The following is a 23,561-nucleotide window of genomic DNA, read 5'->3' as shown; positions in this document are numbered from 1 at the left end:
TCCTAAATAAGTCTCTTCTTTTCTCTTTCCACTGCTACCACCCTATTCACATCATCAGTATATCCAGCTAGGATTGTTGTAATAGTCTCCTGATTGGTTTACTAGAATCTAGATTCTTCCTCTTCAACCTATTCTATTCAAACTTTCCATATTAGTCTTTAAAATTCATCTAATAATGTTAATATACTTCATAAAGAGGTATCTAGCACTTACTGGATTAAGTTCTAACTCTTTACCCTGGCATTTAAGCCTATCTATGATTTAGGGCTAACCAATTTCCTCAGCTTCATATATTGTAAAAGCCCTGAAAATAACCCACTACTCAAGATAGTATTTTCACTTTCTTTTCCCACCATATTCAGTCTTACTTCCATTTTTATGTTCCTGTATTTTTCTAGATTTGGATAGTCTCCATCCTCACATTAAACCTAGGATTCAGCATTTTTTAAACTGTAGGTAAAATCTCACTTCCTTTATGAAGCCTTCTTTGACTATTATAGCTTGTAATGAGCTCTCTCTTCACTGAACTCCAGTGGGACATTTAACCATAGGTGCAGGGAACCATGGTATCATTACATTTAAAACTAGGATTATATAATACAATACCCCTCATTTTATGTATGATAAAAATAGAGATTAAGTGACTTGCCCAAGGCTACACAGATTGTAAGGAATACAAAGTTCAGTTTACTTGTTCAAGAGCACTGTTTTCTGTTTGTTTCATGAATATAATAATTCTTCAATTGTTTTACAAGCTTGTTAAGGAAGTTTATACTTCTTTGTATTGGGTGGGTAGGTATTCAAAAACTAACTATATAATTGATTGTTAATAATTGTCTGGATTGTCATATTGAGCTATATTGTGACTATTGAGATAATTGTCTTAGAAAATTTATTTGTTGGAGACAATTGCAATGCTACTGTTAATGAGAAAGAGACAAAGAAAGTGACAGAGGAGAAGAGGAGGGAGAGAGGGGGGAGGGAGAGAAAGAGAGACAGAGAGAGAGACAGAGACAGAGAAACTGACAGACAGAGAAGTGAGAGTCAGAGAGAGAAGCGAGAGAGACAGCAGACAGACAGACAGACAGACAGACACACACACACACACACACACACACACACACACAACCATACACAAAACCTGAGCCAACTAGAAGGCTCTGAGAATGGGATCTTCTGAGTGATTTTGTATCTGTGAACTGAGAAGTCTCAAGATATTACTTTTTAATCTAATATGTTGACAATATTTCTATGACATTTTATTCTAGAATCACAGTATCTCACATTTTTGAAATGACCTCAGAGACCAACTGGTCTAACCAATGCAAACATTAGCAAATATCTTCTATAAAACATATTTTACAAGTGGTCTGGTAGCCTCTGCCTAAAGAATGCCAGTGAATGACAAACAATTATATCCTGATAGGGTCCATTCAAGTATTTGAAAGTTGAAATGTTTGCAGTTTTTCTTTATATAAAGCAGGAAATCCCACCCACTCTTCTCCATGATCTGGGTCTAGTAAATAGAGTATAGTGAAATTGATATTGTGTCTTTCAGGAAATGGTGGGTTCTTCTTCACTGGAACACACACACATGCATATATACATGTGTGTGTGTGCATGTATGCATACGCATATTGTATGTGTGGTGTGTGCGTTGTGTATGTGTATATATATATATAAATATATATCTTATGTTTTCTTATAGAGATTATTTTGATTTGATAAATGTTGGACTAGATGGCCTTGTAAATCCATTCCAACTCTAAAATGTTTTGTTTATATGATTCTATAAACTTGATTAGAAAGCCTCAGCATTATCATTCGGAACATAATACTTATTTCTAGAGAACCATATGGATGGAGAAGATATTGAGGATTTAACAGGTACACTGATTCAGACATATGACCATTTTTTTTTCTAAACCCTAAATTGAGCTTGCAATTTGATTGTCATTGTCTCCTTTTCCTAAAGGTTTAGAAGGTAGACTAGGAAAAGGATTAAGTGAATTGTTAGGTTCTGAATACTACAGACTTATTGGCTTGATTGATGTACAGCAAATAACTTTGGTTATAAACTATGATCTACTTACCAGTGGTAAAAACTATATTCAGAACTGGCAGAGTTGTCATTTGGGGAAGTAAGGTAGGACTATAAACTTCATTACTGAAGAAGACAAGAGGATTATTTGTGAGATCATAACTTTCTATAGTACTACAATGGAGGAGATGCCAGTGAATGTGGCTGATCTTATTTAATCCCTGGGATGAGATGGCTTTGAATGGAGTGCTTGCTGTTGCTGAATAGACAATTCACAAAGTGCACTGTGATTCTTTCTTTGAGAATATTTAATCTCAAAGATCATAACAAAACAGAAATACAGATTTTTGATAGCAAAGTAGCTTTAGTCATGAGCTCTCATGGGGAAAGAGCTCCTGGTTTAGATTATTGTGGTTGGGTATAAAATATATAGGGTGTGTAAAATATTTCTTTTTTAGAAATATATTTCCTAGGTTGGAAGAAATATTTGTATTAGATGTGCTCTCTCATTTAATAATTTACTTGTTGACATAAGTGCTGCATAAAATCAGTCAATCATGTCAAACTAACATGTCTGGCTTTATTGTGTTAGTCAATAGACTGAATAGGAAATGTTCCAGTTAAATGAGGTTTTCTGTATTCAGTTTTTAAAGAAGCAATTTGCTGTGATGATTCACTCATTCATTCACTTGCATCATACTTAGAACATTATTCTATGAAAAGAGGTATCTCCAAATGTTTGCCCATTTTGGTCTTTTCCCAGCTTGCTGACAAATTATTGATATTTGTTATTCTCATTCCTTACAAAGGGGTTCTCTTTCAGTCTATATGTAGCTTTTGCCAGAGGTCAAACATGAGCCTTCAATTAATCAAAGCGCTGACGATCTCCAACATTTTGCCCTGTTTGAGGTTGGATTTATCCAAGGCAACATACAATATTATTATTTATAACCTATGAAGAAGCATGCATGCACATACATACACACATATGCAAACTTTCTTTCACACAAAACCAAGAGAACCTTCTTGGATCTCCCTCCTTGCTTTTCTTATTATAATGGATCCTGTGGGATATAATTACACCTAAGTTTACCCTTTCTGATTTAGCTAGCCAGTTCTGAACCCATAGGCATCAAATTAGAGAAACCTACAATACCCCATCCATTTTTTAAAATACAAGTGAAATTGCTTTAAAATTAATCAAAAAGGGAACCCTTGGGTAGAAGTGACAAAACAGTAGCCTGAGGAGAGTGCATAGAAAAGGGGAGAATATCTGGTACCTTAATGAGAGTCCAGGGCAGGGCAGGGCAGGGCAAGACAGTGGTATTTACTATTTGTGGACTGTCTAAATTAATATGACTTTCAGGTGTTTTCTGGAAGCAGCTGGCTGAATCATTTACTTCTCCCCTACCAGCTGTCTCCCTGAACTGCTGTCCAGCTGTTAGCAATGTGAGAGCCTCCCAAAGCTCGAGGCCCAGGGCAATAGACCAGATTAGCTGGACTCTAGGGATGGCTTTGCACATAACAGATGTTTACTTGGCAGGAGAATTACCTATCACCACAAACACAGAAAGATAAGGATTAAGGGAATGACATGAAAATTATAGTCAGAAAATACCAGCTTTCAATAATTCCTTTTCTACTACATTACTGGAGGGGCCCTGACTCAGTGTGATTTTTTTAAACAGTGCCACTAATGTGGGATAGGTGATGGGATGATAAAACATCAACCTCTTCAGAACTTGTGTCTTCTTTGTGCCTTTGTGCAGAATTACTGGAGATGATCTAGTCCAACCCTTTCATATTATACAAGTAAAGAATTTGAGGACTAGAGTTGTCAAATGATCTGCCCAGAGTCACATGTATAGTAATTGGTAGACAGAGGATTCAAAGGGACAGCTAGGTGGTGCAGTGGATAGAGAATAGAGCACCAGTCCTGGAGTCAGGAAATCCCTAGTTCAAATCAGGCTTTAGACATACATTAGCTGTGTGTCCCTCGGCAAGTCACTTAACCCTGTTTGCCTCAGTTTCCTCATTTTTAAAGTGAGAAAGAAATGACAAACCACTTTAGTATCTTTGCCAAAACAACCCCAAATTGGGTGATAATAAGTAGGGCACAATTAAACAACAACAACAGGATTCAAATCCAGGTTCTATATATCTAAGATGAAAACATTTTGGATAGCATCATGCTTCATATTTTATTTTAAACACCCAAATCAGAAAAAAATGGGACATGTGTGTTGGTAATACAATGCCCCTCTAGTTAGGTATTCCTAACACAATGTTAAGTGGAGAGTCAGGAATTCTGAATAACCCAGGATCTAGAACTCATATCAAGTTCCCCAATTACAATGAAAATGTCTTAAAAATAAAAATAAGAATATATAACATTGATATATGACTTTAAGGTTTACAATGTGCTTTACTCATTTAATCCTCATTGAAACTCTGTGAGGTAAGTTATCATTGCCCCAATTTCACACATGATAAAACTCAGACAGCTTAAGTGATGTGTACATGGCCACACAGCTGGTATCAGAGTTATAATTTGAACTCATTTCTTTCCAGTTCCCAAATGTAGTATTCTAACCTCTTAGTAGCCTAGATTATTTTAAAAAGTAGAACAAGAAATGATAAAATATAGCAAGGCCCACTTGAAGATAAACGTGGCAATTGTCAAGAAAACATTTATGATACTGTACATATTTTCTTTATCCTACCTCTGGAAATTTACTTCAAATAAAAATAATCAAAATTGGACTTATAATTTTGATTTGAAATATATTTTTTCATCCTACTATCTCTATTTTCTTTGTGTTGTGATGAGATAAAGGTATTGTGTCAATACACATATTTTAGTTGTTTGAGGCTTTCTTAAATTCCAGTTTTATTATTCTGTCCCCTACGAAGAAACAAATAAAAAAAAAGAAGGAAATTGATACTCCATGGATTTGGAAGGAACCTTAGAGATTATCTACTCCATCCCTGGGGGTATATCAGTTTTTAATACCCTTGAATCTGAATTATATTTTTGAATTATCAGATATTAGCTCATAATTACCACATTTACACTCTATGTCACTCGAGTTTCATCATACTGAAGAATATGGATAGATCACTGGCCCTGGAGTGAGGAGAACCTGAGTTCAAATCCAACCTCAGACATTTAATACTTACTAGCTGTGTGACCCAGGGCAAGTCACTTAACCCCAATTGCCTCACAAACACAAACACACACACAAACACACACACACACAAACACACACAGAGAAGAATAAGATTAGTGACAATATGGAAGTTTTTATTCAAAAATAATGGTGGTCAAAGATCTGGCTAGAATATGAAAATACTGGTTCTGTTTATTTGTTTATAATTTCTAAGTCTTTAAAACTCTTTCAAGACAGGAATTTTTTATTTCCAAGGCATTTGTGATAGAGTAGAATTAAGTGAACCATGCTACCTTTTATTTCTTTGGTGATGTTTATAATTTTCAAAGGAATTTCACTTATATTATTTCATCTAGGATATTAGAAATGAAAGTGATCTTAGAAATAATCTAGTTCAACAACTTCATTTTATATCACAATTTGTGATTATGAGTACTGAGAAAGAAATAATTACAACACAGAAACAAGTGAAATATATATTGAATAATACATAAGATGATAAGGAAAAGTGGAAACTATGAAAGCAAAAGAAATAAATGATTCCAAGCATTGAAAAATAGCCATAAGTGGGATCTGGAGAATTATGGGAAATATCCCTTTTACCAAATCCTGAAAGACTGCAAACTGAAAGACAGCTCAAGGTACAGTCAAAATTGGAGAATTTTGTACCTAGAGTTAGCAGTATGCTGAATTTTTAGGAAGAAATTATGGATCAGTTGTGTCTCTTGACTTGTATTTAAGGGAACGAAATATAATGAGTTTTCTGTATTGCTAAATAGATGCCCAATAATGATGGTTTCAGCTGATGGTTAAGGGAAACAAAACTAGAAGGAAGCATACCTTAAGAAATCAGATCTTTAGGTGACTAAAGTAAGAAAAGGTACCCAACAATAGTGTTGCTAGTAGAACCCAGTAGACAGGGAAGAAACTATGCCCTGGGTCAATCCTAAAAAGGACTTCAATGTCTTTCATCTGATACAAAGTCCCAATAGTTCATCCCTAGTTAAAGTTCTAGCCAAAAATGATTTTGCCAATTGGAATACCAAAAATCGCAGAGCCTTAGATATACACATATTAGTCAGTAAATTTCCCACCATAACTAAGGGAAAAAAGAAATACCATCTCTGTTCTTTGACATTAAATTCAACACCATCCAAATTTTCCTTCTACTATCTATATTCTTCTGTGACTTTTACTTCCCTTAAAGGATTCTCTTGATGTTAATTTTAAACTGTGTTTTTCCCCATTCAAAAACATTGAGGAGGTGGGCATACAGCAAACATACATACACACACATAGTACTTAGTACAGCATTTTCTATGTGTGCCAGGCACTGTACTAAGTACTACGGATACAAATGAGGAAACAAGATGGATTCTTCCTTTTTTTATTTTCTAATAAGAGAAAGAAACAACATAAAGGGGTGCTAGAAATGTTAATAAGGCAGCTAGGTGACACAGTTGATAGAGTACTAAACCTATAATCAGAAAGACTCATCTTCATGAGTTCAAACCTGGCCTCAAATACTTACCAGCTTTGTGACCCTGGGCAAGTCACTTAAGCCTGCTTGCCTCAATTTCCCCATCTGTAAAATGAACTAGAGAAGGAAATGGCAAAGCACTCCATTATCCTTGCCAAGAAAACTCCAAATGTGGTCACAAAGAGATATTATTGAAATGACTGAATAACAACAGTAGCAACAACAACAACAACAAAGTGAGTTGGTATACAAATATGAGAATGTTGTGAAGATAATTGGAGAAGTGCCATGGAGGTCCAGCTCCAGGCAACATAAGTCATAGCTCAACTATCAGACCCCTGGTACCTTAGGAGCAGATTTCAAAGTTCTAATGGAGGTGGGATGATAATTATGGTCTGAGCACAGGTGGCACAGTGAGGGACAAAGTCTATATAAGGGCTTAATAGCAATGTATTGGGTCAATTAATCAACAAATGTTTCCAACATTCATCAATGTAAAGTGGTGGGATAGGTTTTGGAAGAATCAAAGTATCCCTGAAAGAATTCTTCAGTTAGAGGAAGAGCAAAAGAGAAGAAACATTATTTTGAATAAAATCTCTATGAAAGGCTGAAGGTTAGATCTAACCATTGAACTGGTAATGCTTTTTTACGTTTCTTGATTGCTCATTTTTCTCATGATGTGGCATTTTGGCTGCTCATATTGGTAGAATTCCAGAGAAGGCCATCATTAAGAGAAAGAGGTCAGTCCTAGTTAGGCTCTCTTTTTAACTGAGTAATTGCCACAGGCTACTTTCATCCTGGTTCTTGAAACTGGGTATCTCTTTTAATTGCAAATGAATAACATAGCTTTTCTATGTAAATTACTTACCATTAGCAACTCACTAAGACTTTTACTACACATTGCAGTCATTGCTGTATTGTTCTGTCTGTCTGTGTTTGTATATATATATATATGTGTATGTGTGTATGTGTGTGTGTGTACACACATATACATTTACCTATAGATGCATAATGCACATCTATGTATTTATGTGTGTATATAGAGAACAAAAAGCATCATAAGGGGGAAAAAAACAAAAGGTCCCAAAATAATGTAAATGCAAACAGTCCTAAGTAGTCTTAGACCCAGAGAATAGATAATAAAGTATTTCCATACTCTTAGGAGCAAGAGGACAGTGTCAGATTAGGTCACTGTATTATCTGGTTTTGCTTATTTTTATTTTTTTATGTTGGGAAAGAAGGGTTTAACTGTGCACATATTATGAAAGGAACAATAAAATAAAACAATAAAATTCAGCCTTTCTCCCCATTTTGTCTTATCATTTCTAGTGCTGTAGCCGCCATGGTGTAGGTGATAAAGGGAACATTTTAGGCTAGTTGAGTTAGAAAAATAACAATAGTTAAGTGGCTGCAATTTCACAGAATTGAGTAATTAGGAGATGTATTATTAGAATGTCACTTGTTTTAAGGTCATGTCTAGAGTTATAAAACTGTACCCAGCCCTATGGCAAAGGCCCCTCCATCCCCTCTTCCTTCCTCCGGGGCAGCTACTACTCCACTGGAGTTTTCCCTTATCTTTGTGAAATGGGAACATTAGCCATGGGTGTTTCAGGCTCTTGGCCTCCTGGGATTGGTGCATGGATCAATAGCATCTTTTAAATGTCACATTTGATCCTAGTCAGGCAAAGAAGCATGCTGTAATCCCACAGGACAGGTTAAGTACAGATAATTTCCTATTGTGAATGGCCTGCAGTTTGTAGTTTGTATTCAATCGCTATTACTGTTAGGAGCTCACTAAAATATCAGGTGGGACTAGCTGGCTCTTTGCACCAGGTCATGGGGTGCCACTGAGTTTTAAAGTGGGTATCACTTAACCTAACAACCCTTTATGTTAAATCACACCAACTAATGAAGTATCTGCACCAAGGAGGAAATGTGCTAACAAAAAGAGGACATTGTGAAAAACTGCCAAGAACACTTGGCTGAAAGGTCAGATTACATTTTCCCCATCCACTTTTGTTCTCAAGTATTTTCACACCCCTCACGTTTAAACACCAGCTTCTTATACAAGCCCAGTAGCAGCCTGGGGGAAATCACAACAATTCCATTAAGCTGTAAGCAAAACTTCTAAATCAATGGGTCTCTCTCCATTTTCCTGTTTTCCAGCCTGGGGCTTCTCTGGTGGTTGAGTACCTGTGATGGATCTCAAGATCAAATTAACTTAATGGCATTTTGGTTTTGGGAAAGGAAAATAGCATCTTGGTTCTTCTCAATGAATTTTCTGATTTAGAATACTCAGAGATTCTTCATAGTTTTTTTTTTTTTTCCATAGCCTTTCTTCTTCCTATGGTACCCATCTGAAACATGTGGGTCTCCTCAATTTTCTGCTACATGAAGATATATTGTATCATGATATATATTTATTAAACACTTACTATGTGCCAGACACTATAATACATACTAGGAATAAAAAGAAATACCCCAAATAAAATGAAACAGAAAAAAAGAAACCCTGTATTCAAGAAGTACATGCACTGACAGCAATGTGAAAATTAGTGTGAGGACAAACTCTCAGGAACACTCAACCTCATCTACAAAAGAAAATAACATCATCTTGCACTGTCCATTTTGAAAAGTGGGCTGACTAAAGGTAGATTTTGACAAAGACAAAAATATCCACTATTCAAAGACATTAAGGCACCATGGAAAGAGAACTGATTTTGGAAGAAGACAGGTTCAAACACTGCCTCTGGATCCAAACTGTACTTCCTATCTATGTTACTATGGGTAAATTGCTTAATCACTCTAGGTCTCTCTTTTCTTAATTGTAAGATGATGGGAACAATGTAGCTATCTTGTAAGGTCTTGTCCATTTCTAGATCTATAATTCCTATGATCTTGTTATGAGTTGACACATTGTGATCCATCTCTGTGGGCTTGGGAGGAGGCACAAAAGAGGAAATTAACTTAAATAAAAGTAGGAAAGATGTAAATCAGACATGAGAAAATTTTTCTCTTTCATTGGGGAAAGGAAGCAAATTACTATAACATGTCATAAAAGCATGTTATGCTTGAAATCTTTAAGGTTATAATAAAGTTCCTGAGTGTTTTAAATATTTGTACATCTCTATGGTGGTTGCTGAACCAGACTGATTGTACTTTTATGTACTTATTCTTTTATTTTGAAACTTGGGGAGTTTCAATAGCATCATCTTATAGTAAAAATAGTCTTTTAATAAGAGGAGATAATGCTGTCTAATGCTACCTTCAATCTTTTTCAGCTGTGATGAGTTGTCTCATCTATAACATATCATAATACCTTCATTTCCTGAGGTATGAAACTAGACCAAATGATGTCTTTGTGTACATTCTGAAATTTATAATTAATGATACTAGATTTTGTGCTTGTCTTATGAAAATTAAAATTATTTATTAACAAAATTTAATTGAATAAAAACAAAAAGATGTATCTGGGACTAGAGAGGAATAAGATATTTAGTTAGAGAAGAAAAAAAGGAAATTAAATTTGGGGGAAATAAGATTCACAACATCACTGAGAACCTTTGTAAATAACTTTCTACTCATTTGGTTTCTAAATATGCAAATATGTTAGAGGAGATGACATATGATTTGAGGGAAACCTATCTATTTGTAGACATGAGAATGAATGCCAATATCATTCCCACAATGGTGGGTCATATTCAATTGGCAAAATGAGTTAAACAGTGATTTTTTTTTCACACTTTGCAATTTTATTAATGAACCAGTGTTAATTCAGAGATCAGCTACTTCCTCATCTTCCAGTTCTGTTACTCAAATATAAATATACCTCTACATATAAACATATATGTATGTATATCTATAGACTTTATGTATATACACACATGTATATGTATGTGTATTTAAAATCAGAAACTACCATTAGGATTCCTAATTCTGATACTCTAAGAAGCTATGCATGAAAGTTTCTTGGAGTATCATATTTACTGTTCCATTTCTCCCACTGAGGAAATTTTAAGATTCCAAGCAGAAAGCATGCCAGGCATGAGAGAGAGTCTTTTTAAAAGTCATAGAAACAGAGGAGAAAACATTAGCCTTGGAGAACTTAAAGTCTGTCATTTTGGCTTAATTACTATCAACATAGGACTTAGAGTAAGATGTTGAATCATTATCATAATTATCATCATCCACTTCTTCAAAAGCCTCATCATCATCACCACCACCATTACTTTCTTTTTTTTTATTTTTCATTTTTTTATTTTTTATTTATTTGGTTTCTTTTTTAGTGAGGCAATTGGGGTTAAGTGACTTGCCCAGGGTCACACAGCTAGTAAGTGTGTGTTAAGTGTCTGAGGCCGGATTTGAACTCAGGTACTCCTGACTCCAGGGCTGGTGCTCTATCCACTGCGCCACCTAGCTGCCCCAATTACTTTCTTCATCACCATCACCATCATCACTGTTATCTACAACATAACAACAAATGTGCTTATAAATTTCCAGCACTACATTACTTATAGGCTGCTATAATGCAATATTTATCTTTCTCACATTTTCTAGCATAGAATGATGAAGATATTTGGTCATTACTAAATGATTAAATGCTTTCTGTATGGAGGACAAATTTCTAATGCCTCCAAATCTCTAATATAATGCCTCCAAAGGAAAGGCAAAAAATTCCCTCATTTCATCTTCCTTTCTAAGAAGGTATCTTGAGAACTCTAAATAAAATTTAGCCTACTAATGTTTAGGAATTTGACCTATTGTCAGATTCCTACATTTTATACAGGGGCAACCTTCAATTTACTAAAGAATAAAATTACCCCTGTCGAATTAAAATTACGCATATACTAGACTGATTTCTGCCCTTTATATATTTCAATCAACTTGAAAAACATCTGACATGACATCTTCATGAGAGCAGCAGGTATTTCCACCCCATCTGAGCTTGACTATAGTGCCAAAAAGAAATCACTCCCAAGGCCATCAACTACACTAAAATTTGTTTGAATATGAGGTTTCATTTCAATTGAAATTTCTGAAGAGGAACATCTAACATGAAACATAGCCTTCCCTTTTCCCTTTATGACTTCAAAAAAAGTTACCAGATATCCAGGACACATGATAATTTCATACCTCTGCAAAATTTGCATGAAATAATACTTTTTAAAAGTTATACTGAATTTATATACTACCATTCAGCCAGAAGGATCCATAAATACTGCTTGAAGATAAATTAAGCTTTGGCATGAAATATAATTTATGAAAATTGCAAAATACTTGAATTGATTCTACCGAAAAAGATATCAAATCTTGATGACTAGTAAGCTTCTTGAGAGAAATGAAGTGCTATGTTTAAATAGAATAAAACAGCCACATAAATTTTTTTAAATGTATTTTTAACAGCAAGTCCTGTTACTTATATGGGTTATTAATTAAGCAAATATCTTGTAATCATAGAGACCTTTTAATCACTTGAATCTTAGCTTATGTTAGATATGCAAAATGTGACAGATGAAGAGATAAATATGGTTCAAGTTATGAAGGGAAAATATGACATTCTCATATTTTATTACTCCTTTTTTTCAGCTGGTATGTTCTTTATAAACCATTTAACTTAGATATAAAATGTAGCAATGAACCAGCCTTGAGGAGTGAAAGGTCCAGAAGGCATAGGAGAACATCCATTCCCAAGGGATAACATTTAATTATTACAAGTGTAGCTTTCTGTAGGGGCAGAAGCTTGTGGATTTTTTTTTTTTAATCTGAGTGGGCTGGTAAACATTTGTCTTTATTTTCAAGTCTCTACTAAGCTTTAGACATTCAGATTTTGTCTGTCAGTCTCTTGAGTGTGATAATTTTACATTATCTCCAAAGCTTAAATTTTCATTCATATTAAAAATTTTATTAAAACTTCTTGGAAAGAAGCTGCTTAAACTATTTCCAAATTATTTTCTTCACGGTAAAGTATGATTTGCCTTGCCTGGATTTCCTTTTAGTTTATTTTTTTACCTCTTTACCTGAAAACCTGTCTCCAAATCTGAGAAAAATTAAAGTGAGAATAAATATATCAACTGACCAGCCAAAATTGTCTAATATGTAACCTGAACCTTTTAAAAGCTGACTATTTTCCACACTCCCACAACCACCACTAACACTGGAAAAATCAAACAATATGCACAGTAAAATGGAGAGCCAGAACAAGTTAGATAAGACCTCTACAGATTAATACAGGGCTGGTAGAATGGCATCACTCCTAATCTAAAGAAGGCAGTAGGCTGTCTTCTAACATCATTGCAATAGAACCAATGGTTGCCTGTTTTTCTATTATTTCAAAGAATAGTTCTCTCACTTTCTCACTATTATCTAAAATTCCCGAGACTGTCAGTCAGTCAGTAAACATTTATTAAGGCTTTCTGTCAGGGACTGTGCTAAGCAATGGGAATGAAAAAAAGATACAAAAGACAGACACTGCTTTCAAGGAGTTTACAAGCTAATATACAAAACAATGAGCAAACAAATATGCACAAACAAATGATAGATATAGATAGACATAGATATGTGTGTATGTGTATGTATACACATGTTTGTGTGTATGTATGTGTATAATAGGTATATATGTTTATATGTATTGTGTATGTATGGTATCTTATTCGTGGAATAGAAAGGAGGTATGTGTCATTGAATGGAAGAATGTGTGGTAGGAATAAGTTATAAGAAGACTATAGTTAGGAGGGGACACGGTTTTAAAGGGCTTTGAATGATGAATGGAGGATTTTGTCTTTGATGCTAGAGGTAACTGAGAGCCATTGGAATTTATTGAGTAGGGGGGTGGTGCCATGGTCATACCTATACTTTAGGGAAATCACTTGGCTGGCCAAATGGAAAACTGATTGTAGTGAAGTGGGGAGAGTCTTGAGGCAAGCAGAACTACCAGGAGGGTATGCAATAGGTTGGAACTCACATGGATCTTATCTAGAATGATATTAGTGTCAAAGGAGAGAAGGGGACAGATTTAAGAGATGTTGCAAAGGTGAAAGTTCCAGACTTTGCCAACAGATTGAATACGGGAATGGGTTTGGGGAATAAAAGATACTGAGAAATTGAGGATGACTTAGAAGATTAGACATAAGTGTGGAAGACTATGAAGATGATGTTTCCATCATTGAGAATTTAAAATAAGAGAGTTTAAGTATTAAATTGGAAAGATAATGAATCTAACTTTTAGCATTTAGGACGATAGATAACAGGGATTATTGGGAGCAAAGCATTTCACTGTATATTCTGGTCCAGGCTTTCATCAAGTTAGTCTAAGGATTGAAGTTCAGGATCAAATTGAAATAAGAAATACAATTGCAGACCATAAAATGTAATACAACATTAAAAAGGATACAATTACTAAATTTAAAAAAGGAACATGGGGCAGCCAGGTGGCGCAGTGGATAGAACACTGGCCCTGGAGTCAGGAGTACCTGAGTTCAAATCCGGCCTCAGACACTTAACACTTACTAGCTGTGTGTCCCTGGGCAAGTCACTTAACCCCAATTGCCTCACTAAAAAAAAAAAAAATTTAAAAAAAGGAACATAACTTAGATAAAACAATATTCCTCTCCACCACCTCAATCAACACAATAATCAGCTGCACTAGATTAGAAATGCATTGCCATAAGGCAGTGGGAATTCTGAAACAAACAAACAAAAATACTCAGTTACCAACTCCCCACAAGCTGAATTTTAGACCTCAACAGCAAAAAGCCAAACCTTTGTTCCCTTAATGGACCATTTCACAGCACATACAACACATTCCACCTACCACATCCCATACTTAAAAAGAAGGGAAAATTGAGAATAGTACCTTTGCCAGAAGTAACACATGCACTTAAACTTATTTATATAGAGATGAAAATGAATAAATATATAGGTCTTTTCCTGTGGTCAAGTCTAGGTAGGAAAGAACGGTTGGGGAAAAATACTGGGGGTGAAAGAATGTAAGAAGACCCTTAGAATTCTAAACATAAACTTTATTAATGTCACAGTATTGTAAAATAATCCCTGGGTTTGGGTAAGATTTGGATAATGCACTACAACACATGGATGAGGGTGCTGAATTGGATCTTTTCAAACTTTAAAAAATTGTATTGAAGTTTGGTTGGATATGGTAAGAGGCTCAGAATGAGTGAATTGTTCTGTTGATGTGGACTTGAATGTTTAGTGCTCATAACTACAGTCTTAGGAAGTAGAACATTTTATATATTGACATTTTAAGAATTCTGGAAATCAATCCCCTACCTACAAATAACTGACTGCTTAGCTGCAATCGAAAATGCCCCTCCTCTTGTGTCTCCAGTATCTTTGTTGGAAGGTCATCCACCTGGAGCAAAGTCTGTTTGAGATTTCTTTCAGCCCGGATATAATGCCATTGGTTGTCATTCAGTGGGGTTGGAGACAGAATTGTGAGCTCTATGGGGCCATTCCCAACATCAATGGCAAAAGTGACTTCAGAAGGAGCTAGAAAAGAAAATGGGGAACATTAGAAAAGGCTATGGGTGTACATGAATAATCAGTGCAGGAAAAGGCTCACGAATAAGCAGTTTATCAAAAAAAAAAAAAAGAAAGAAAAAAAAAGAAAAGTACCAGAGAATCACAGCATTTCATAATATGAAGTTTCTTCTATGTCAACTTTTCTAGCCCATTCCTGATTAAAAATTCCATCAACAATGTGACTCATAAGTGATCATCCAGAATCAAATAATAATAACAAGCATTTACATAGCACTTTTAAGGTTTTGTGAAGTACTAAACAGATGGAATCTCATTTGATACTTAAACCAGTCTTGTGAAGATAGGTGCTATTATTATCTCCACTTTATAGGTGAATTAACTGAGACTGATAGAAGTTCAATGACTTGTCCAAAGTCATACTGCTAGCATCTACTTGAAGACTCCATGGATAGGGGTAATCCATTACTTCTGGAAGCAGCCTATAACACTGGAGGACAGCTCTGATTATCCAAAAAAATTTCTTTCCGCTTACATTGTTCTGAAATATGCTGCTGCAGTTTCTATCCACTGTTTTTAGATCTGCTCCCTGGGGTTAAGCAGAATGTTTCTAATCTTTCAACATGGTAGTCCTTTAAATAATTGAAGAAAACTATGATGTCTCTTTTAAGACATTCTGTGTAGCTTAATAACAAAATCTCAGAACTGGAAGGGAATTCACATGCCATCAAGTTATATTCATACTGGATGAAAAAAATCTACTTTACAATGTCCCTGACATGTGGTTATCTACCCTTTGCATGAAGAACTCTAGTGATTTGTAAACCACAACTTCCATTTCATTATTACATAGTTCTAATTATTAGTATATGTTCCCTTAATTTTTTTTTCTATTTTTGAAAAAATTTACCCATTGCTCCTCATTGTATACTCTAGCATCACATATGGCAAATCTGATCCCTCCTCCTTGTGCCCCAAGGATAAATATCCCCAGTTATTACAACCAAACTTTATATGATTTAAAATGGAAATAGTAAATATCACTTGGATATTTACTTTTGTGGAGTCCTATAACACCTGTCCTATTATCTTCAGTCTTTTATTTTTTTTTTTGAGAGTCAATGGGGGTTAAGTGACTTGCCCAGGGTTACACAGCTAGTAAGTGTTAAGTGTCTGAGGCCGGCTTTGAACTCGGGTCCTCTTGAATCCAGGGCCAGTGCTCTCTCCACTGCACCACCTAGCTGCCCCCTATATCTCCAGTCTTTAAAAAATAAGTTACTAATAGTGGATGATTACCAATCTTTGCCAATTAATTCTATGCTTTTGGGTGCTAGAACATCAACTGAGTCAGCTACTGTAATTATGACCTTCTATTTCTTGGCTTTCAACTCCTTTTTAATTATATGTGTTCTTTCCTTTTAAGTCATTATTATTATTATTATTATTATTATTATTATTATCACCACCACCATTACCATCATTATTATTTATACTGTTATTCTTGAAGATGATGATGACAAAGAAAACAAAGTAAAGTCAAGTATATTGAGGCTAAATGCTTTATTTATTTGTTTGTTTGTTTGTTTATTGCATGTTCAGCCACAGATGTTTATGATAAATGATATTAAATCTTATAAATGTATTTTTCTTTTTTCTTTTAATTTTTTTAAAAAATTCATTTTAAATTTAAATAACAAATGAGAAAAGAAACAAAAATATTTCCATGAACACAGTAGAATGGAAGAGATGATTCCATATATAACAAATTTCTATTTCAAGAAAATCTATAAAATAAATACTACACATTGTTTACAATGCCACCCATTTTTCTGTGCTTCCTTCTGTTTTCTTTTGTTCTTTGCTGTGTACTTTTTCTTTTTCTTTTTTCTATTTTTAATAATAACATTTTTATTTATAGTTTTGAGTTCCAAATTCTATCCCTCTTTCTCTCCCTCCCCTCCCTCTTGTTTGAGGTGGCAAGCAATGAGGTATAGGTTACACTTGTACAAATATGTTAAAAATTACCATATTATTAATTTTTGCATAAGAAAACTTGAATAGGGTGCAGCTAGGTGGCACAGTGAATAAAGCACTGGACCCAGATTCAGGAAGACCTGAGTTCAAATTCAACCTCAGACATTTGACACTTACTAGCTGTGTGACCCTGAACAAGTCACTTAAGCACCATTACACCACAAATAAACAAAAAAAAAAACCAAACACCCCTAAAAACAGACTCCATAGTTCTTTGGGGGCAGCTAGGTGGCGAAGTGGATGAAGCACTGGCCCTGAATTCAGAAGGACCTGAGTTCAAATCTGGCCTCAGACACTTGACACTTACTAGCTATGTGACCCTAGGCAAGTAACTTAACCCTCATTGCCCTGAAAAATAAAAGAAAGAAAAGAAAACAAAAAAAGAAAACTTGAATAAAAGAAAAAATGAAAGTAAAATAAAATGTGTTCAATAAAAATTTTGTTTAATAAAAATCAGTTCTTTCTTTGGAGGTGGATAGTATGTTTCATCATTAGTCCTTTGGGATTGTCTTGGATCATTGTATTGCTAAGAAGAGTTAAGTCATTCAGAGAAGGTTAACATTTCATTGAGGGTTCCTTGGGGGTGGAGCCAAGATGTTAGAGGAAAGGCAGTAAATATTCAGACTTCCTGACTCAAAAAATTCCAAACACAGACAGAAAACAACTCCTGGAACAGCAGAAAACACAAAAAATGGCTTAGATTATTTTCCAGCCAAAGATAGCTTGGAGGTTCAACAGGACAGGGAGCTTGGCTCGGAGTGGAGTCCAGTCCAGTGATCATGCCCAAACAGATAAAGAGCCAGGCAGGCAGCACCAGAGAACCTTACCAACGAGCCTCTAAAATCAGCTGCAGTGCCAGCATCTTCTGGAAATAAGCTCATGGTCTGGTGAGATGGCTGAACAGCTGGCCGGGGCAGTCTATGGGGGTATATGAAGAAGCTAAGGGGAGATGTGCATGTCCTACCCCACCTGAGGAAAATCTTGAGTTGTGGAGGCCCAGGTGGGGGAAGGGCGCAGGTTCATCAGAGCTAACAGCCAACAGCACACACCGTTTTGCTGCCTGGTTAATTAGCAAGTTGGCCTGGTGTTATATACAGACCAGAGAAAAGGCCAGGCAAGAGAAGAAACTACCCCTCATTAAATCATAACATCTGGGACACCCTGAAGCTGGGGACAGTGTATCCTGGAAGTAGGACCCCACACTAAGAAGGAGTTAAAACTCAAGTAAGACAGGCAAGATGAGCAGGCAGAGAAAGTTGTAAACCACAGAAAGCTTCTTTAGTGAAAAGGAAGATTTAAGTGCATCCTAAGAAGTGGATAGCCACATCAGGGCCCTTCCATCTAACTCTCCCAAGAAAAATAAGAATTGGTCTCAGGCCATAGAGGCATTGAAAAAGTATTTTGAAGATAAAGTTAGAGAGCTAGAGGAAAAAATGGAAAGAGAAATGAGGCTGATTCAGGAAAGTATTGAGAAAAGGATAAACAGCTTGAAAAGCCAAATAGAAAAGCAGATACGAAAGCTTTCTGATGAAAATAATTCCATAAGAATTAGGACTGAACAAATAGAAGCTAGTGACTTTATGAGAAACCAAGACACAATAAAGCAAATCCAAAGGAATAAAAAAAAAAATAGATGACAATGTGAAATATCTTCTTGGAAAAACTGATGACCTTGAAAAGAGATCCAGGAGAGATAATTTGAAAATTATTGGTCTACCTGAAAACCATGATCAAAATAAGAACACAGACATCATTTCCAAGGAAATTGTCAAGGAAAATTGCCCTGATATTCTAGAAGCAGAAGGTAAAATAGAAATTGAAAGACTCCACCAATTACCTCCTAAAAGAGATACCCAAAGGAAAACATCCAGACATATTATAGCCAAATACCAGAGTTCCCAGGTCAAGGAGAAAATATTGCAAGCAGCTAGAAAGAAGAAATTCAAATACTGTAGATCCATGGTAAGGATATCACAAGTTCTAGCAGCTTCTACATTAAAGGACTGGAGGGCACTGAATATGATATTCCTGGAGGGCAAAGGAACTGGGATTACAACCAAGAATCACCTACCCAGCAAAACTGTGTATAATCTTTCTAGGGGAAAAATGGGACTTCAATGAAAAAGAGGACTTTCAGGTATTTGTGATGAAAATACCTGAAATGCCAGACCTTAGAGAAGCATAAAATGATAAACAGGAAAAAGAATTCATGATTGATGTTAAAAGATTAGGCTTTTTACATTCCTACATGAGAAGATGATGTGTCTAAATCATAAGAACCTTCTGAATATTAGGGCAGATGATAAGAATAAATTTAGACAAAGGGCAAAGGTGGGAATTGATTATGAAGGGATTATATCTATAAAGTATTTAATTTTTGTTTCTCTTTTTTTTGGGGGGGGTGGTCAGGGTTGATGAGTGTCTGGCATCTGAGACTAGATTTGGGCTTGGGTCCTCCTGACTCCAGGGCAGGTGCTTTGTCCACCGTGTCACCTAGCTGCCCCATGATGACATCTTTGGGATAAAATTGAGGGGGGAGAGAAATACACTTGGGGAGGGCATATAGCAGGGATAGGGAATAATGGAGTGATATCTCACATGAAAGAAGCATGAAAGGCTTATGGAATGGGGCAAGAGATGGGGGAGGAGTGGGGCAGTGAATGAGCCTTAGACTCATCAGAATTTGCTCAAAGACCTTAATCTTGTCAGAGTTGGCTCAAGGAGGGAATAACATACACACTCAATTGGATGGATTAATCTATCTAACTCTGCAGGAAAGTAGGAGGGGAAGGGGATAAGGAGGGAAGGGTGAAAGAAGGGAGGGCATATTGGGGGAGGATACAGACAAAAACAAAACACTTTTGAGGAAGAATAGGGTAAAAGAAGATCAAAAATAGAGTAAATATCATGGGAAGGGAATAGGATGGAGGGGAAATAGTTACAATGATTGAAAAATGATTGATGATCATGGTAAAACCTATGGTACTTAATTTGCTGGGCTATTGTGAAAAAAATTCTTTGTCAAGTTTAAGGTACTATATAAAAGTCATCTATTACTGTTGTTGCAATAATCAACATCATGGGTTTATTTTAAGGACATCTCCCTTTAAAGAAGTATATAATTACACTTTAGTATAAAAAATGATGGTGAGGATACTATAGAAAGACCTGGAGATAGCTGCATGAGCTGATGCAAAGTGAAATCTACTGTATACAAAAGAACAGTATTATTGTGAGATGCTCTGCTATGAATGATTCATTTATTTTCAGCAATAAAGTGCTCCAAGACAACTCCAAAGGTCTTATGAAAAATGCAATTAATCTACAGAGAGAGAACTTATGGCATTTTAATTCAGATTGAAACATAATTCTTTTTCGTTAGTTATTTCATAGGAAACAAAAAAATATGATGAACAGTATGTTATCAGAAAAACCTAGAAAGACCTAAGTGAATTGTAGTAGCATGAAATGTACTGTATACAAAATAACAGCAATAGTGTAAGATGATCTGCTGTGAAAAACTTGGTTATTTTCAGCAATGCAATGATCCAACATTAATTCTGAAGGACTTATGAAAATTGTAATCCATCTACAGAGAAAGAACCAATGGTATCTAAAAAGAGATTGAAGCATAATTTGTTGATAATTCCTTAATTGGGTTTTTGTCTGTTTTCTTTCACAACCTGGCTAATGTGGAGATGTTTTGCATGACTACTCATGTATAACATAAAAAAAAACAACAACCAAGAAAGACATTTTATTGAACAGGTTCCTGAGCATAAAACAGAAGAGAAATACAAAAATAAAAGAAGGGTATTGGATAATGAAGAATCTACTCCAGTGGTCTCTAGCATTTCCTCCCCAACAAAACTGACTACCTTTGAGTTTTGAAAAGATCTTGATGATCAAGAGGTTCATTACCTTTACTGCAGAAATAAGGACACTGAAATTTGGAGATGGTAAAAGGACATATCCTAGGACATAATGAAAGTGGGTAAAACAGAATTCAAAGTGGGTCTTTTGTCTCCAATTTGATTGTTCTTTCTACAATACCTGAAAAATTAATAATTTCTCTAGAAAGAGGTGCAATATGAAATCAGTGGGATGAGAGAAAACTGGTTGTATATGTGTTTGACTGAATTTTTTTCAATATTGTACAAGTTAGATTATTCCTTCCCCCTTTCTTTTTTTTCTTTTTCTTTTTGCAGGGTATTGGGGGTTAAGTGACTTGCTCAGGGTCACACAGTTCTTAAGTGTCAAGTGTCTGAAGCCAGATTTGAAATCAGGTCCTCCAGAATCCATGTCCAGTGCTTTATCCACTGCGCCACCTAGCCGCCTCCCCCTTTTTTAATTTTTAATTTTTTTTGCAGGGAAATGAAGGTTAAGTGAGTTGCCCAGGGTTACACAGCTAGTAAGTGTCAAGTGTTTGAGGCCGGATTTGAGCTCAGGTCCTCCTGAATCCAGGGCCAGTGATTTATCTACTGTGCCACCTAGCTGCCCCCTGCCTCCCCTTTTTAATTAAACTGAGTGGACACAGGTAGTGCATGCCTCTTTTCCCTGCTATTGGAGGGGTTAAAGATGGTGGATTACTTGTAGAATTGTGCAGGTCTAGAACAAATCATGTCCATGGTAAGTACAAGACTTCTATGGTGAGGCCCCAAGGGCTGGGCTGGGGGCAGGGGGAGTTGTGTTGGTGGTGGAGAATACCAGGTTGCCGAAAAAGAGATGAAATGGCTGGAAACAGAAACTGAATGGACAAAAGCTTCCATTCTCATCTTTGGTTCAATCACCTAGTGAGTGGCCCCTGTACTTTGAGATAGGGAGAAGAGCAAGTTAGAAACAGACAGAAAGAGACAAACACAAAGAGAAAGAAAGACACACACACAGAGACAGAAACAGAGAGAAAGAGACAGATGGAGAGAGAGACAGATGGAGAGAGAGAGAGAGAGAGAGAGAGAGAGAGAGAGAGAGAGAGAGAGAGAAGAGTGAAGTAATTTCATTTTAGAGAAAAGTGAAAAAGGAAATTGATTTAAAAAAGGGAAGAGATGGTGTTTGTTTGGTCATACACTTGACATCTCTACCATCCATTACCTTATGAAACCTTTCCCATCAATATACTCCCCCCTTTCCTTGGGATTTCTTCCTTGCTTTTGTCTAGACAACATTATACAACACTATTCAAAGATGAATTTGTGGCATGGTTAATCACATTAATTCCTGTGTCTAAATCAGGAGAAAAGCAAAAACTTTTGATGCAATGTCTTCTCTCCTTCTCCTAACTTTTGGAGCAAGAAGTACTCAGTGAACTGCTTTTCAAGGGTATTAAGATTTGATTTCAAAACAAAAACAAAAACCTTGGATAACATAATTTTATGCCAAATGTGAACTATATTTACTTGTATTTATGGTCTTATTTACCTAGATATATCATCATGTAATCACATACACAAGCATGAAAGAAATTAAGCCTGCAGAAATGAAAATGCATGATTTGCAAGTGTGGATCTTCATGAAAACTGAAAGGGACCTGTAGCATTAGTATTGTATTTGCTCTTCAGGATGTTGGTACCTTAGCTGAACTTTTAAGCTTCAGACAACTAGCAATTAATGTCCACAGGACATTACTTCTATATGAGATCAAAGGTTAAAAATTTTGGTATAACTGGTCATGAAATTGCAAAACAGGGGACAGCTAGGTGTCACAGTGGATAGAGCATGGGCCCTATATTCAGGAGGATCTGAGTTCAAATCCAGCCTCAGATATTTGACACTTACCAGGTGCATGATCCTGGGCAAGTCATTTAACCCTCATTGCCCCACAAAAAACCAAGAATTTTAAAAACACATCTCTTCAAAGTAGATTTGATATTGTAAAGGCTTTATTTGTTTGCTTTTTTTTTTTTGCTTTCCCTTCCCCCCATCTGTACCAAATCCTATGCATTTACTTTATACTTTATTTTCATGAACTTATTCATAACGAATTCATTATCTCTGAAACTAGCACATAAGATACTCAAACATAAAAACCTTTTATATTAAATCAATTTCATTATTTGTTGGTCTGTACTTGAAATTAAATAGGATGCCTCCCAAAATGTGTAAGTCATCTTCATGCATTCAAGAAACTTATGGAATTTGGGGAAGTTAAGGTTAATATCTATAAATTAACTATCATGTAAATAGTTTTTGAATGTTTCAACAACCCTCCGACCCATTTATGTGATCTAGAATACTCTCTAGATAGACAGATCACTAGACAGATAAATATCATAGTTAATAAATATGTATTAACTGAATGATATATCACCATTCAAGCTACATACAGTTATATGTTGTGGGT

At 35.6% G+C, this 23,561-nt stretch overlaps 1 protein-coding gene across 1 annotated transcript in view; it reads right to left on the bottom strand.

The window, feature by feature from the left end:
- CNTNAP5 (contactin associated protein family member 5) overlaps positions 1 to 23,561 on the bottom strand; it is a 974,910-nt gene that overhangs the window by 160,155 nt on the left and 791,194 nt on the right. The window contains 1 exon segment of the mRNA XM_043992699.1: positions 14,978 to 15,196. Coding sequence (XP_043848634.1) covers positions 14,978 to 15,196 — 219 coding nt within the window.

This window comes from Dromiciops gliroides, chromosome 3 (genome assembly GCF_019393635.1).
Source record: "Dromiciops gliroides isolate mDroGli1 chromosome 3, mDroGli1.pri, whole genome shotgun sequence".
NCBI classification, from domain to species: domain Eukaryota; kingdom Metazoa; phylum Chordata; class Mammalia; order Microbiotheria; family Microbiotheriidae; genus Dromiciops; species Dromiciops gliroides.
The sequence above is the reverse complement of the archived record's forward strand: the minus strand, read 5'-3'. Positions and strand labels throughout refer to the sequence as shown.